The 17,322-nt window shown below is 39.5% G+C and overlaps 1 protein-coding gene across 1 annotated transcript in view; it reads right to left on the bottom strand.

Annotated features, from left to right (window-relative positions):
- Positions 1 to 2,947: 2,947 nt before the first annotated feature.
- The window catches only part of LOC136121031 (rho guanine nucleotide exchange factor 28-like), a 128,364-nt gene continuing 113,989 nt past the window's right edge, over positions 2,948 to 17,322 (bottom strand). Inside the window, exons 3-4 of the mRNA XM_065874827.1 lie at positions 6,387 to 6,534; positions 2,948 to 3,682 (exon numbers count right to left, since the gene is read on the bottom strand). Coding sequence (XP_065730899.1) covers positions 3,366 to 3,682; positions 6,387 to 6,534 — 465 coding nt within the window. The 3' untranslated portion in view covers positions 2,948 to 3,365. The remainder of the gene's footprint in view (positions 3,683 to 6,386; positions 6,535 to 17,322) is intronic.

Below are 17,322 nucleotides of genomic sequence, written 5' to 3'. Positions count from 1 at the left end.
TCTGATGCACAGAAACCAAAACAGAGTCCAGGAAAATGAAGAAACATAATAAGTTCCAAACAACAGAACAAGATAAATCTCCAGAAACTGATCTTAATGAAATGGAAATAAGTGATTTATCTGATAGTTCAAAATAACAAAGATGCTCACCGAGGTCAGGACAGCAACACATGAACAAAGTGAGAATTTCAACAAAGAGACAGAAAATGTTAAAAAGTACCAAACAGAAATCACAGAGCTGGAGAATACAATACCTGAAATGAAAAATTCAAAAGAAGAATTCAACAGCAAACTAGATCAAGTGGAAGAAAGGATCAGCAAACTAGAAGACAGGGGGATGGAACTGATCTAATCAGAGGACTGAAAAGAAAAAGGAGTGTTAACCCTGTCCCTGAACACTGATGTTGTAGAGAAGTTCTATTACAAGTCTAGGCTGCAAGCAATGTTACCTCAAGTACTACAAACTGTTCTTAGAGAAAGTCTAGAAATTTACTAGAAATTTCAAGGAATTGTTTGCAATACCAAGATTTTGTCCTTTGCCTGTAGCTTCAGTTGCCCAGACCAACTGTAATTTGTTTTCCACATATGTACATACAATCTACTCTCTATACACAGAAATCCATTCACATACACACATGAGAGTCAACTTTTACTGAGAACTCAGTATGTTCAGACATTGTTGTAGAAGCTTCACCATACACTAATTCAACCATTGCAACAAGCCAATGAGGTGGGTACTATTATGTCTCATTTTAGAAATTAAAACCATGCCATCAGAACAGAAATAATTTGCCCAGATGATCTCAGAGACAGGAAGCAACTGGGCGAGGATTTGGCATATAATCTTTTATATATATATAAATTTATTTATTTATTCATTTATTTTTGGCTGTGTTGGGTTTTCGTTTCTGTGCGCAGGCTTTCTCTAGTTGCGGCGAGCGGGGGCCACTCTTCATCGCGGTGCGCGGGCTTCTCATTGTCGTGGCTTCTCTTGTTGTGGAGCACAGGCTCCAGACGCGCAGGCTCAGTAGTCATGCCTCACGGGCTTAGCTGCTCCGCAGCATGTGGGATCCTCCCAGACCATGGCTCGAACCCATGTCCCCTGCATTGGCAGGCAGACTCCCAACCACTGCGCCACCAGGGAAGCCCAGCATATAATCTTAATGACTATTACACTAGAATTGCTTTCCAATAGAATACAATGTCTCACCATGTAAAGCAACTGCTCCAGTTTTTCTCATGAAAATACATATATCTATACAATATATACTTATATATCTTGGTGACATAAATCGGTCTGTTATAAGGATATGGATAAACCAAAGGGTCACGATAGATGGAGGCTTGGAAAACAAGAACACATCTCCAAACATCAATGAAAATGGCAATAATATAACCCTTGGCAATTTGGTGGTTAGCCCAGTTTTCTCCAAACTTATTTGATTATGCATCTCTGTCAGCAAAAATAATTGCACATATGCCCCAAACCCAGAAAATTGTATGCATATACTACTGTCAATGTACAGACTGAAGATTATGAAATCTTATTTCTAAATCTTAGGATAAAAAATAAATACAGCATGTGGATAACATGAATCCCATTTTGAAGGTTCTTAGTTTAGGCTGTCCATATGAAATTATGAAGTTCCATAACTTTCAACAATTTATCATTTTGCAGAGACACAGACTGAACCACTGCGGAGTCCAACCTGCTATGCTGAGAGAGTTGCTGTGCTAGGAAAGTACCCCCCTCGCTGACCTACACCTGCCTCTCCATGAGGCTTTGAGGCTCTTTACTTATGTCTTTGAGCATGGTGACTGGTGAGAAATTATGAAAGCTTTATGTCTTTGTCAAAATGAGTCTGCCTTCCAAAATATAAAATACCCTCTAACATTATTGATAAAATTTGTTTTAAAAGCCAGGAGGCTTAAGCAAATGAAGTTCCTTAGCCAGAAAGTATATAATAGATAGATAGATAGATAGATAATGTATATATACACTCATATGAATTAATATATGTATACACATGTGTACATACACCAATAAATATATGAATATATGTGTGTATATACATATGAATAAAGTTCCTTAGCCAGAAAACATTTTTTTCCTCCTGTACATACAGGAGAATTACAATAGCAATATCTAGGATGTGCAACTCCTTAAACGTCTCAGGATACACCGCTCATTCATTCAAGTACTTCCTGAGCACCTGTTATGTGCCAAGCTCTTTGCTAGGTCCTTGGGGATGATGGTGAGCAGAACACACACCATCCACTCCCTCAGGAAGCCCACCCCTTCATGCATATCAGTCAGCTGCCACACAGCTAAGTGCAGCACATGGGACTCAGGCACGGATGACTTCTTTCATCCAAGGGCTTAAGAAATAAGAAACATCCTTAAGTGCCAGGAGAGTTTAAGTGTAACCCTAATAAAGGAAAGAAATGGAGATCCTCTCTGATTGTGGCTTATGACCTTATGATTGATTCTGCTTTAAAAAAAAAAATACCCCTTTTACCTAGAGTAGTTCATTTAATCTTAATCCATGATCAACTTTAAACCAACCTGTAACCAGAATTTATCAGGAAGCAGAAACTCTTAAAGACAGCATCATCCCACCACAAAGCTAAAGTCATAGGGAGAATACAGAAAAACAGCAATAGTACATGTTTGTGCCCAATAAAATACAGAGCAAAATTCTATCTCCAATAAAATTATGTTATTTGTCATCACCATAAGTAGTATCTGTTGAACAGCGTAGCCTCATGAAGAGTATGAGCTTATATACAACATCTATATCTTTGTTCACACAGATTCCAAATGGTTTTAAGAGTCTATTTAATGATATTAAGAGTCTATTTAGTCTTTTAGGAAAGAAGGGGCATCCAGACGTAACTCCAAAAGTTAGTATAAATATAGTAAATATGAATGCTGTCAGTGACACTGACATTTTCAAAGATGTCAATGCATTGGTTACATTTCCTGCATGGCCACATTTCTTCTCAGTGTTCCACAGAGTTGGCTGCATGTTCTTCCTTGCTCAATGACTCTACCTATTTGGAAACAGGACACCAATATCCCCTTCTTACAGCAAGAAAACATACCAAAGGAAGCGGAGCCACAGCCCAAAGCAGCTGGCTCAAGAGCCTGCCACAAAGAAACAGTCCTTCCCTCCTTGAGGAAAAGCTCTTCACCCCCTGGAACAGAGTGGCATCAACCAGCCCAGAGATCAGTGTCTCAGAATGTCAGGGATCCCAGATTGAACAGTGCAAGGCTCAGGTCAAAAGCAGGCAGGAAAACCCACCCAGGCAAACAGGCAACAAATTGTAAGGCACATTTGAACTTGACATAGAGAGGAGACATCTTAATTTCCTGGTAAGGACCCACCTTCAAGTGAAGAATTTCCCAGGACAGTCCACCCAAGAGGCAACTCCAGATGGGTCAGAGCCAGCACGAGCTCCTCGTCCAGAGCAGGCAATGCTCCCGCCGTCAGGGCAAATGGGGTCAGCAAGGTCTGGTGGCTACTGGCTGTGAGGCGATCGGCTTGGGTGACCAGCAAACGAGCCAGCCTGCAGGCCATGTTGTCCACATAGGTCACGGAGTCAGAGCCCATGGTCACAGGGGAGTAACCTTCCGAGCAGAGGCACACAGACACCGTCACCGTCTCCTGAAGCTTGTGGCCTGGATGACAAGATAGTGAACAGTTCACCCAGAGTCTGCAGAAGATGCTCTCCCAGTGTCCAAAACTTTGGCCTGAGCATACCACACGCTCCAGGAGAGCAAGGCAGAAAGGAAATGCGGCCAATTATCTTTAAATGCCGCCAAGCCTGTGGGTCCAAATGAACACTGACCCCATCTTCTTCCAGTGACTCCTGATTTTCAAACTGACCTTTATGAGCTCTGACCATTTCAGGGCTGCTTTCCTATCATTACCACTGTTATTTGGCATAGCTTCACCTTGTACTTCTACCCAACCATCAAATTCAAGCTTGTCGTCTTAAAGGCCTTTGCCCTTTCCTGTTCTGGCATTTCCTTCTGAGTCATATGTTTTTATATATTTATTTAGGTGATAGTTTTAGAAGGTAGCACCACAAAGTTACACAAGTTTACCCTAGCTCCTCAGAGTTCTTCTGAACGTGAGTGGGGTGGGTAAACACTTCTCAACAGAAACATTATATATGCTGTTCATTGGCCCACCACCACTTCTGAGAATGGCTTCTCTGTCTTGTAGATGTTCTTAATACTTCTGTTGGGTGGTCGCCTCATCCTGCTCCCCCTCCCTCTCCTTACACTCCATTTTACCAAGGTTGGTGAACTTCTACCCAGGTATGTTTTTATGTTGTCCTCGGCAGAATGTCCACCAAACCTCTGTGATCATGGTATTAATAGCCGGACAGAAGAAGGGCTAACATTCAGCCACCACTGGCCCCCAAGCAAACGGCTAATGGGTGCGAATCATCTTTGCTCTGCCTTATCCTCCATAGCTTTTCCCCAGAAGCTACGCTGCCAGGCTTCAAGGAATGAGAACGTCCCAGGTTCACCAGGCAAGAGCTACTGCTACTGTCACATCATTGCCTTTTTAAAGTGGTCCAATGGTACAGCACAGAGTGGAGCCCCTACCCCCAGACCACACACGTCCACTATACACTACAGAAAACTGTTGTACCTACTTCGGAAAGGTACCCTGGTAAAGCTGTGTCCAGGAAAATGTAAGATTCAGAAATGTGGAACTGTCTGCAGTGAGTTTGTTAAAATCAAGGTAAGAACCCTCCCTTCTAAGCAGGCCACAATATAATCATAAAAGATTTTCTGTAACACACAAGGAGTAGGAAGGAGGTTCACCCCTACACACAAGTAAAGAAAAAGATAAAAGTTTTGATGTTAGGAGTGGCGCTTTAGTTATTATTTTTATTCTTTCTCTTATAAGAGGCTGATAAAAAAAAAAAGAGAAAAACCAAGAAAACAGGGCCAAGCTAAATGCAGCAAAAACATCAACGTAAATACCAAAGCAAAAGGGAGAGGCAAAAGAGACTAGCAGCCAGTACAACTCTGTGCCATTAGTGTGGTTTGACTTTTTTTCTTGTGAGGATGGGAGTTACTGGGCCTGAGAGAGAAGCGCTTAAAATTGCCCAGGGCTTCCCTGGTGGCGCAGTGGTTGAGAGTCCGCCTGCCGATGCAGGGGACACGGGTTTGTGACCCGGTCTGGGAAGATCCCACGTGCCGCGGAGTGGCTGGGCCCGTGAGCCATGGCTGCTGAGCCTGCGCGTCTGGAGCCTGTGCTCCGCAACGGGAGAGGCCACAGCAGTGAGAGGCCCACATATCGCAAAAAAAAAAAAAAAAAGATTGCCCAAAGCCCCAGAAATTGCACAATAGATTGATTCAGTGACCAAACCCAGGTAGGTCTTAAAGGTCTTTGTACATCACTACAATTCTCTATGTCTGTGTTTGCATGTTTCCTGTCTTCCTTCTTCCCACATGCAACAGATATACTACAGAAGCACTTAGAAACATTTTTCTTTTAAAAATGAGGCCAGTCTTACCTATTAAAAAATTGAAGCTTCCCTCTATGATACAATTTAAGAAGGCCTAAGAGACCCACAGTTAAAACCGACCAATCAACAAGAAAAACACCACAAACCCTCCTTTCCTGCAGGTAATGGCATCTTAATTGCACCTTTAGTCTACAGCTTGATGTCTCAGATGTACAACCCACATGTCAATGAAAATACAAAACAACTGTACCTGATGAGGGGCTGTTACTTCATGATAACACATTAACACGATACATTAATTTGTCATCTGTCACCGTGGTACTTGAAGACAGCTAGGAGAATTACAGGTTTCAGAATGTGAACATTTTGGTGGTGGGAAGAGACAGTTCTGGAAGCTGAGATCCAGCAGGGAAGTGTCTGGATGGACATGCTGCTAAGGAAGGAACCCCTGCCACCCAAAGGAGCAAAGCAGGGAGCAGCTGCTGGACTGACCATAGGAGAATGAAGAAGAGAGAATGAAGACCACTGTCAAGTATCTCAGATCTGCCTGAGCTGTCCTTGGCCACGGCCCCGGGACTGCAGGTAGCAATACGAAGACAGAGCGTCTCCTCCACGGGATTGCATCCAGGGCACCCCCAACCTGGAGGGTAAGTCTAAGTTGGGCTGCTCAGGGAGCTGCAGACACAGCTGGAAGCGGCTCAGACGTGAGATAACCCAATGTGAATGTTCTTCCTTACACACACATACACACACACTCACACACACACAAACGCACAAACACAAACACATTCTCACACACACATACGCTCTCACTCATACACATCCCACCTTGGAGCACCATGAAGGTGCTCACAGACAGGTTTTTCAATTGCACAATAAAGAGGACACCTCACCTGGAACGCTGGATTGGAGAACGTTATCCTCCGTGCGCTCTGCAATCACGATGTGTCTCTGATGAGATCCGTTATAAATGAAGTAAAACTCGGCATCTTTAGGAAGATAAACATTTTTGCCAAACTTCGCATAGATCGTCATCTGCCCCTGAAAAATGAACAAGTCAAGGTATCATCACACTTCCTCGTCCTGGCTCTAAGAAGCCACAATAAAAAGGGCCCCGAGGGCTTCCCTGGTGGCGCAGTGGTTGAGGGTCCGCCTGCCGATGCAGGGGACGCGGGTTCCTGCCGCGGAGCGGCTGGGCCTGTAAGCCATGGCCTCTGAGCCTGCGCGTCCGGAGCCTGTGCTCCGCAACAGGAGAGGCCACAGCGGTGAGAGGCCTGCGTACCGCAAAAAAAAAAAAAAAAAAAAAAAAAAAAAAAAAAAAAAAAAAGGGCCCCGATACAAAACAGGGTCCTTTGTAATGTTCGTTTGATGTGGGCGAGCCCAAATATCATGAATCCTTCTTCCTAACAACAATGTTTTGGACGACAGGGCGATGTTTCCTGATCTATTTAAGTATGCGTGTCAGAGCTGGTTTGTTCTGTTTTCAAAATTGAAGAAGTTAGAGCATACAAAAGAATTTCTTTATTTACTAGACGTGCAATTACGATACTTGGTTGTATTTTACTTCCTTTGAATTCCTACTACCTGATGAACATCATTGCTTGTATTAATTTTTTCCTGTACCTGAGATACCACCATAGTATAAAGCTTCAAAATAACTATTCTTAGCCATGTCCTTACACTGTACTGGACCACAGTGGCTTGTAAGAACCTTAATTAAATATTCACAAACATTGCCAAATAAACAGCACTATGTGATCCAACACTTGCTGTGCCCTTTCCCACTGGTTTGTCTTCTCTGAGGGATTTCTCTGTCTTCTTTCTTATCTAGCCTGGCCTCACACTTTCTCTTGAAAGCTTCTGGTTGGCACAAAGCCCTGCTAAATATCCTGGTCCCAAGGAGAGGAGCTGCCAGCCTGGGTCACTGAGGCACACTCTGAGGAAGGAAGGAAGGAAAGAATGAATGGGCAGCAGGCTAACACTCCCCAGTATATCATAATCCAGAGGCGGTGTCGGGCCGTTCAATAAGTGCTACAACCAAGGCAGCAGTGATGGATGAGCCTGCCAGATTGTCTGGGGCCTGGAAGGCGTCAACGATTCGGGATGCTCCCTCCCCTCAACCACAAAAAGGCAATACAAAGGGGGCCTCCAGGGAGCAGGTACATACCACCCAGCTTGTGGGAGTGGCAGGAAAATGGAAACCAGGAGGTGGAAAGGGTCACCCACTTTGGAGGGCCTCCAGAGCTCAGCCCAGTGTGGAGAAGCATCTGGGCTTTTATGTGCTTGCCCAACAAAAACAAACCCACTCTTCGAGAGTTCCTCAGCCCGTGACAGGAGAGAAAAGTGAACACAGAAAAGCCTCCACAGTCTCCTTAACATCTGTTTGCCTTTGATGATAATTAGAATGGTATTCCTTAGGATATCAAGAGGTAGGTCAATCAAGGACCAAAAACAAAATCAGCGTGGACCTCCTCTTTCCAGTAACTACATGGTTGTTCTAGCTAAAATTTTAAAAATAAACAGGCTGTGTTTCCCTAGTGGTTTGCAATCCATCACACACATAAAACATCATCTTGAATCCTTAATAGGAATAAATACACATTGTGGAGTTCTGAAAAAAAAAAACCAGTTCACAATTTTGAATTGTCCTTTCTCTGTGTGTGTGCGCGCGTGTACACACACAAACACATAATCAATAGAAAGTAACATGCCAAGAAAAATCTACCATACAATAGCTTCCAAAAAAAAAAGAAGTTCAGGAAGAGGATCTGAAAAGCAAAAAACAATAACAAACGTCTGACATGACAGACAGAGGAAACTTAGATGAAATTCCATTTCCTAAAAACAGAAGAACAGCTTGCTTTAGTCATGTTCCCGGTTTCTAAAGAGACTGTTAATTATCCACGGACAAAATCTGAACCGACCTGTTGGTGATACATTTTTGCAATGCTAGAAAATAAATGGTATAAACAGATCAAAGTTTTCCACAGATTACAAGCATATCTAATCTGTATCTATTCAAAACAACGATCATATTACTACTTGATTTGGTTAGGTGAACCAGGACCACAACTTATGAAAGTGTTTGCAACCCTTTTCAATGCAATATAACTCCAAACAGGAGAGTTTTATAATTCAACCATGCCTCCCTTTCAAGACCATACCAGATAAATAACAGTCAGGTCAGAAATAAGACATGGCCATTAAAGAGAGATGCTCAGAAGTCTTAGCACTAAGAATAATATTCAGCAATAAAAAAGGGGCTCTCATTTGCTCATCACAAAGAGATCAGAAAGATATGGTCAAGAATATTATGGGAGGAGGAGGGAGGGGATGATACAGAAACGAACAAAGAGGCCCAATGAGATAGAAAGGGATGGGGGGGGTGGAGTGGCAGGAGAGGAAGACAGGGAAAGGAAATATGAATATGAACAAGAACGTTTTCATTCAAAAAAGCTAGACAAAGCTCAAAGGAGATTTAGATAAAGCTACCAAGAAGACCAGCAGAAGGAATGAGCTTCTCATCATGTGCTGAGGAACAAGCACAGCATAAATGATAAGGCACAGGTGACAATTTTTGACTAAGATTGAGGACTTTCCAATCACTGTGGCCATTCAAAATCTACTTTTCTCAAAAGGCCACTAATTTTATTAATGGCAAAGATAAATCCCAATGTACAGATTTCCAGTGTGTCGCCATCATTTCCCCATCTGGATTTAATTGCATACTTTGTTTTAGGCAATTGAAAACTATAAATTTTTGTAAATGAATGTTGGCATCAACATCAGAATCATTCTGCTTCTATGCAGAAAAAATAGAGATGTGTTATAACCTTTCTGTCAATTCACTATATTCCAAATTAAAAAACAAAAAATAACACTCAGCTACTTCACTGAAACTCCCGGAAACAATAAGAGGCTTAATAGGCAAAATGATCTTCCCAAATTAATCTGTAGATTTAATATACTCTAATTAAAACTGAAATTAAATTTGTCAAATGAAACTCAACAAGCTTACTGTAAAGTTCATCTGGAAGAAAAAATACACAAGACTAGAAACAAAAGTTTTGAGAGAGAGAATAATGTTTGAGCTGTGGGGGGAGGGATCAGACCATCAGAATTCCATGGCAGAATTTCCTGCCTTGGAAATTATGTAATAATAAAGGTGGCATTTCCAATCAGTGGGGAAAGAATGAACTACTCAATAAATCATTCTGGAACAGTAGCTATCCATCAGGAGCAAAAACATTCTTCACACCAAATACTTAAATTCCCAATTAATTCAATATTGAACTTAATCCATAAGTGCACAAAATTAGAAAACTGTCTTAAATTTTTCATTTTTGAACAAAATGATAGCAATTAAAGATATCTAAATTTCATCTATACTGACACCACCCTAGTTTATCAACCTTTTTTTATTTTTCCTATTTCCTTCCAGTCTTTGTTCAATGCACAGCTAATTATTACATAGTTATACTCGTGGCATAAATACACATATGGTTGTACTTTTCACCTATCAAAAGCATTTTTCCATGTTGTTACAATTTTTGGCACCATTTTTAATAGCATTCCATCAAGTGTTTGATGTTCCATAATTTACTTAATCATTATTTTTCTACATTAAGGGTATTTGTAGCTTGCTAATATTATAAAAAAATACTACAATAAATACTTTCATGTGTATTGTTTTTATGCTTTAAATTACTTTTTTAGAGTAGAATTCCAGAAATGAGGCCAAGAATGGGCACAACTGTCACCACTGCTTTCCAAAAATGTATCGACTTTCATTACCACATGTGCTTGTCAAGAGTATCATTTTCATTCCAACTTTGCCAAAACTTTCTTTTTTATTATTTCCTAAGTTGACAGATAATAAACAGTTCCTCATTGATTTAATTCATATTTTTTCCACTGCCACTGAAATTTATTGCCCATTTTTATCAAAGCCTATTACTAAATGGTACCAGCAATGTTAGTGGCCTGATTAAATTTTGCTTTAAAGAATTCTAGTCTTCCCTCTTCTATTTACATCTAAGTTCACCTTTGCCATAGGCAGGTCAAAATTTTCACTTTCCCAAATGAACCCATTGAGAACAACATCAAAATCATCCCCTTTCCCCTATTACTTTCTTGTGCCCAAATCAAAAGCACCCAAACACTCCTGTAAAACCACTAAAGGTCAGGTAACACGGAAAACAGGAATAACTAAGGTAGAAAACTTACCTAAGTATAATCACACTAAATATCTCTCAATATAAGCACAAACACAAAAAAATTAGGCAAATTAAACCAACATTTTTTACAATCAAGTATCCCCCTAGAGAAATTCTACTTGTAAAACTCATCAATAATTCTCAAAGATCAAACCTTCTGCTGAGATGCTGTTATGGATTTCACCAAAGAAACCAAAGAGGTATTAAATGTATTTGCCACCATAAACTATTTCATCCAACTCTCCCAGCTCCTCTTCCAATGGCATTTAAAATGGAAATGGGCAGCGACCTTGATGTGCATATTCTAAATATTTTTTCATTTATCTACAATGGTCTCTAATTCAAGTTCTCTAATACCCTGAATAACTTGGTGGCTGTATTATCTTGATCACTGAGTATTCTTGTACTAATGTTCTCCTTCCTTCTCTCCCTTTCTTCTCTCTCACCCTCTATAGACAATGTATCTGTGTTTACTTTGTTAATAACAGCGTCATTTGCTGGACAACAACCTTAACTATGTAGTTTCTAAAATACCTGGCATGACAGGCAGTAAACAAATACTATAGTTTCAAATGATGACAATGAGAACAAAGTGTGCATCCTTTTATAGTGAGGTTTCTTCATCTGTGGCCACAGAAAAGAGTCCATATGGGTCTCAGTTGGTCTGCGAACCTCTAAAAATTATGAGCAAAACTGTTTATGTGCATGTGTGTCCAGTTTTCTAAGGAAAGGTTTATGACTTTTATCACATTCTCAAAGGCATCCAAAGATTCAAAAAATGTTATGAACCATAGTTTTCGTGGTAACAAACAAAAATGGGAATTTAATAAATGCTTTTTATTGATAATTGTCACCTTTTCATATGACAGTAAGACTGTTCTGTTTTCTAAGGTATTCTAGTATTCTACACAGCCTTTATATGGGATGATTTTTTGACAGAAGTACAATGAAGGTAAATGCTAATTGACATTAAATATTACAATAAATGTTTCCTAATACATGCCATTAAAACCATTATCATAATATAAATATAGCACTCTAAGTGAACTATCAAATTTGATTTTTTGTTTTTAGCATTGGAATCTTGACCTCTTTATAGTAACCAAAAAAAAAAAAAAAGTTAGTAATTCTACCTAGAGACTTCTCTGCAGAGCACAGTGTGTTGAATGTTGTAAGATCCTTAACAAATACATTTTAAAAAGATGCATTGTCCCACGTCATAGGTAAGTGAATAAAAGTACAGGTCCTAGTTAGTACCAGCACTAACAGGATCCCAGAGCCAGATGAACAGCATCGGGCTTCTTGCTTTCTGCCCCACCCTCTACGTTATACTACCTTTACATTCCTCAAGCAAAATTCCAAAGAAAGGGCTGTGGGCACAAAATTTTTTATTTCTAATTACTGTATTCAACTCAAGTATTTCTTTAAAACAAAGTTTGAAAATGCAAAAATTATTTCCTATATGTTGTGTGCACATATTAGATATAAATGCATATCTGTAGACATACATATATTATTTTATACGAACAGTATATAAAGTGATTTCTCATGTATTTTCTCATCTTATTCCCACAATAATGTCTGGGAAGTATTATGATGATTTTTATTTTATAAATGAGAACACTGATACTACTCTCAGGTCCAGTGTGTGGTAAAGCCACAAATAAATCTAGATCTGTTTCAGGCCCAGCACACTTTTCTCCCCAACATGTCATGGTACAAACAGCAAGTGCTCAGGTATTAATTGATTTATCTACACCTTTACATTTAACTCAACATTTATTTTATGTACTGAATACAAGGATTCTCATCCTGAAACCCATGGGTAGATGTGGGGTTGAGAGGGAATGGGAGGTAGGAGAAATGTTGCTTAATCCCCATGAAGATATATGCACAGTTTTAAGCATTCATCTGGGGAGAGTGTCTGTCTTTTAACCAGAGATTCCTAGGAGGGTACAAGGAGCATATGATTCAAAAAGGTTAAGAACCGCTGATTTAAAGCATCTTTTGTACAGTGTAAAATATAAAGGTCATTAAAATTTACTATCCAAACCAAATCTAAGTCAACAAAATTCAGTTGAATATAAATTGGTTAGATCCAGGGGAAAATATCACAATGTCATTTTTTTTAAGGAAGGTAAACCAAAATGAGCTAAAAGACTTATATGTTTCTTCAGAAATAGCCTTTGGGGTAGGAATGGCTTTTTTTCCCAGACAGGATGAAATAGAACAGAACAGGCCAACATTCCTGCTGATAACAAGAAAATAAAGACTGAAAAATTAAAAGTAATATTCTTAAAAGCATCAGAAAACTATGGAATTGAGAATAAAATATAATAAAAATTCTGGAAAGGGCAGAACCACTCTGAGAGGTTACAGAAGCTAGAAGACAATGGAATGGTATCTTTAAAACAATGAAAGAAAGTAAGTGATGACCTAAAATTCCCCACCTAACAAAAATATTCTTAAAAATGAAGTTGAAATTAAATGTTTAAGACACATACTGAGGGAACTCACTGCCGGCAGGTCAGCACTAAAATAATTACTAAAAGAACTTATTCAAGCAAAAGTAAAATGATCTCAAACAGAAACATGAAAATACAAGAGGCAGTGAGGGGACTTCCCTGATGGCGCAGTGGTTAAAAATCCGCTTGCCAATGCAAGGGACACAGGTTCGAACCCTGGTCTAGGAAGATTCCACATGCTGCAGAGCAACTAGGCCCATGGGCCACAACTACTGAGCCTGTGCTCGAGAGCCCGTGAGCCACAACTACTGAAGCCCACACACCTAGAGCCTGTGCTCCACAACAAGAGAAGCCACTGCAGTGAGAAGACCATGCACTGCAACGAAGAGTAGCCCCCGCTTGCCACAACCAGAGAAGGCCCGCGCGCAGCAACGAAAACCCAATGCAGCCAAAAATAAATAAAATTAAAAAAAATAAAATTAAATAAAAACACTATGAACCATAAACTTAAAAAAAAAGAGGCAGTGAGGCACAATTAAGTGAGTAAATATAATTAATACCTAATGTACAAAATAATAATTAAAATGTCATGGAGTGTAAAGTATTTGTACAACTACAATGTCTGACTACAGTAACATAAAAGGGAAGTGGAATTAGAGTATCTAACAGTCCTGGAAAAATGTTAAAAGTAATAACTTACTATATTTATAATATGTCAAATCTACATGTATGTTGAGAGTAACCACTAACAGAATAGTAAAAGAATGTATAGCTAACAAGTCATAGAGTAAAAAATGAAATAGAAAATAAATACTCAAAAACATAAGACAGGAGAAATTAAGAACATAAAACATGTGTCAAATAGAGAGTTATATGATAGATATTAATCCAACTGTATCAGCAAATATATTACATATAAACAGACTGACCCAAATACAATACTGAGACAGTTAGGTATGGATTTTTAATTCAATAACAGTTACAATACCTATATGTTGCTTACAAGAGACACGCTAAAAATAACACAGAAAGTTTAAGTAAAAAGATACACTATGCAACACTAACCAAAAGAAAGCTAGTAGAGCCAAAACAGTATCAAAGTAGTTTTTAAACCAAGACATATTACTAGAGAAAGAGGAACTTTTCATCATACAGTGTAAGTTAAACAAGATGATACAGTATTAAATCTGTATGCACCTAATACAGACATAGCTTCAAAATATATAAAAGAAAATCCACAATCACAGTGGGAAACTTTAACATGGCTCTCTCAATAGCTGATAGAACAAGCAGACAAAATTGACAAGGATATAAAACATCTGAATTACACAATGACCAAGATTACTAATCAAAAGGAATAATTACCATAAATTAGATGTATACAGTAATATTTATTAAAAAGCCATCCATTATCCAAACCTCTGCATTAAACTCAGTTAAACACAGACACAAGCATAAAAAATTCTTGACGACTTTCACATTTGGTGAAATGATTCACCACTATAGAATTGAAATAGCCTTTGTTTCTGTAACACAGCTAAATTGAGTGAAAAACAATTCATGACGAAGGTCAGTAAATGACTCTAGATTCCTCACAAGACCAGAAGCAGGCTTTAAAAAGTTGCGTAGCTTACTTCCTTTTAAAATCACTAACTTACTCACAGATTCCATAAAAACATAGAACTCCTAGAAACTGAAAACAAAAACTGATACTTCAAGTACATCATAGTAGGAAATATACTGAGTTGGATATAAGAATACTTAAACTATAATCTCTACCCTTCCATTATCCCAATATTTCTTGAGGAATAAATGTCCTGCACTTGGTTCCAAAACAATCAACTGAAAAAATTAAGAATGAAGCATAACGCCATTTAATAGTTGGATATCAGTGGGGATTTTAGTCAATAATCAACCAAGTGTGAGTTATCGCTGAGACAGCCACCCAAAAACGCTAATTCTGCTCAGCCCTACACTGAAGAAAATCTAGTAAGTTCATTAAGAATGGTTATGGTCCAGCTCTTCTCTATACCTCTCAGACATACCTGGGCCATGGAATACTTTATTAGAAATATAGACAAAACCGACAACATGTTCAGAGGAAAGTGACAAGGATGCTGCAGGGACACAGAAACCATGCTGTCATATGAGGAACAATTGAAGGAACTGGGACTGTTTTCCCAAAGGAGAAAAGACTCATGATTAAACGGTCACTGTCACAAATACCTGAGGGTCTGCCATGCAGACAAGGGATTACACATGTTCTGCAGGCCCCCAGGGGAACGCATAAAACAATGGAGGGAAGGACAGGGCACAACACAGAGTTCAGTTCCACAGTGAGAGCCTTCTAAGGATCAGAGATGTCCAAAGGTGACTTGGATTACTTCAGCTTAGGAGGAGAAAGCACTACCAGGAGATGGTGGCTTTGATTTTTGTTTTTGTTTTGCTTATTTGTTTATTCGAAGAGAATGGGCCTAACTATCTAGACTTGAAAGTCTAGAATTTGTCACACCATGTATATAATTCTACATTAACAGCTTCAATATTAAAAAAAAATGGGAGGTCTAGATAAGTGGTGTTTGGGGATTTGTTTAATTTCTCCCTTAGTTTTTTGCTTTGGTTTATTTCCTAGCTCCTTGGATTGACGATGAGTTTATTTTCACTCTCTGCATTGGTGGTCTCCAAACTGAAATCAGGGGAACCACAGGTTCTCATGGAGGAATGTTGGGACTTTACAAACTTTCCTTTTAAATTTCATTTTGGAAAATATGGTTTCAATTATATTTACATCTAAAAAGATTGCATTCACTTAAATGTATTATCTACCAAAATTTAATACACTGGAGAAGAACTTGAACTGCTAGGCTAAGTCACTCTCATTGAATTAATAAATGTAATAAATTTGAAAAATATAGTTATGATAAAGTTTGTATCAAGTTTACACATCATTCTCCATAATACTTTGTGTGGGGGGGAAAAAAAAGATTTCTCCTTCAAAAAATAAAGTTTCAGCACCTCTATTTAGGGTCTCTAAGGCCCCTCTGACTCTAGGACACCCTCTGCTATATAGTCTATATTGGAAAATAAAGTCCTATTAGCTCATTTTATATTTCATAGCTCAAGCTTTACATTCACAACACGGTAAACACTACGCTTCCCCAATTTCATATTCAGGTTGAACCCACACAGACAGTAATCTCACATGGTTATTTCTAACATTTGAAGTCTACAGATTTATGTCAAACCAAGTGGTGTCTGAAGGTCAGTGTAGGTCAGCTGACAGGACTGAACACACCATACCAAAACCAAGACTACCAGGAATACAAGGAACCTTAAGTCTCCATAAATTGACCTCTCCTAAACAAAGAACTGTGACCTGCCACCTGTATTCTTATTTCAGGGTAGACCACAGAGCTCCTGCATTCCACAGGAAATCCCTCTCATGAGGGCACAAAGGAAAGGAGCCCTTTGCCCCTCTCATCTGGCCAGCTGTGCCAGAACACCCCTTCTAACCTCTATCCCTAATGCACACAGGCACACACTCACACACACACGCAGAGAGAGACACACACACAGGCCATTCTTAAACAAGAGCACGGAAGATTCTGCAGAGTAATGACCCATGCAAGATAAAAGAATCAGAGAATCCTCACTAAAAGACGCATAGGTTCAGAAATTTATAAAATATACAGCTGAAAGAAACTCATCTGGATCAAAACCCTGACTTCACCAGTGAGGAAACCGAAGGCCCACAACAGGTGACCTGTTCTGGGTCCCATCACACAGCAGACCTCAGGCCAGAGCCGATGTCTTCACCCTCCATCCAATCCTCTTCCCACTGCTCCAAGCTACAACCTCTGACCCCCAACTGAATCCTACTCCTCCCCGAAGGACTGGGAAGAATCTTTATGGAAACAAGTTAGGATCAGAAGCAAACTCTCCCGACGTCCCCTACCCCCACTACATCCACATCCCTCCATCCTCCTGTCTCTTCTCTTCCTAGACCCCCATCATCTTTGTTCAACCAAAGAGCGCTCTCAGGGCCTGCTGCTCTTCTCCTGACTCTTTTCCTTCTCAAATCGGAACAAATGTAAAAGCCAGCTCAGTCACAGAATGGAAAGCATGAAGCCACAGAAACCAGAGAAGCG

This window comes from Phocoena phocoena, chromosome 3 (genome assembly GCF_963924675.1).
Source record: "Phocoena phocoena chromosome 3, mPhoPho1.1, whole genome shotgun sequence".
NCBI classification, from domain to species: Eukaryota; Metazoa; Chordata; class Mammalia; order Artiodactyla; family Phocoenidae; genus Phocoena; species Phocoena phocoena.
Note: the sequence above shows the minus strand (reverse complement) of the source record. Positions and strands in the feature narration are given on the sequence as shown.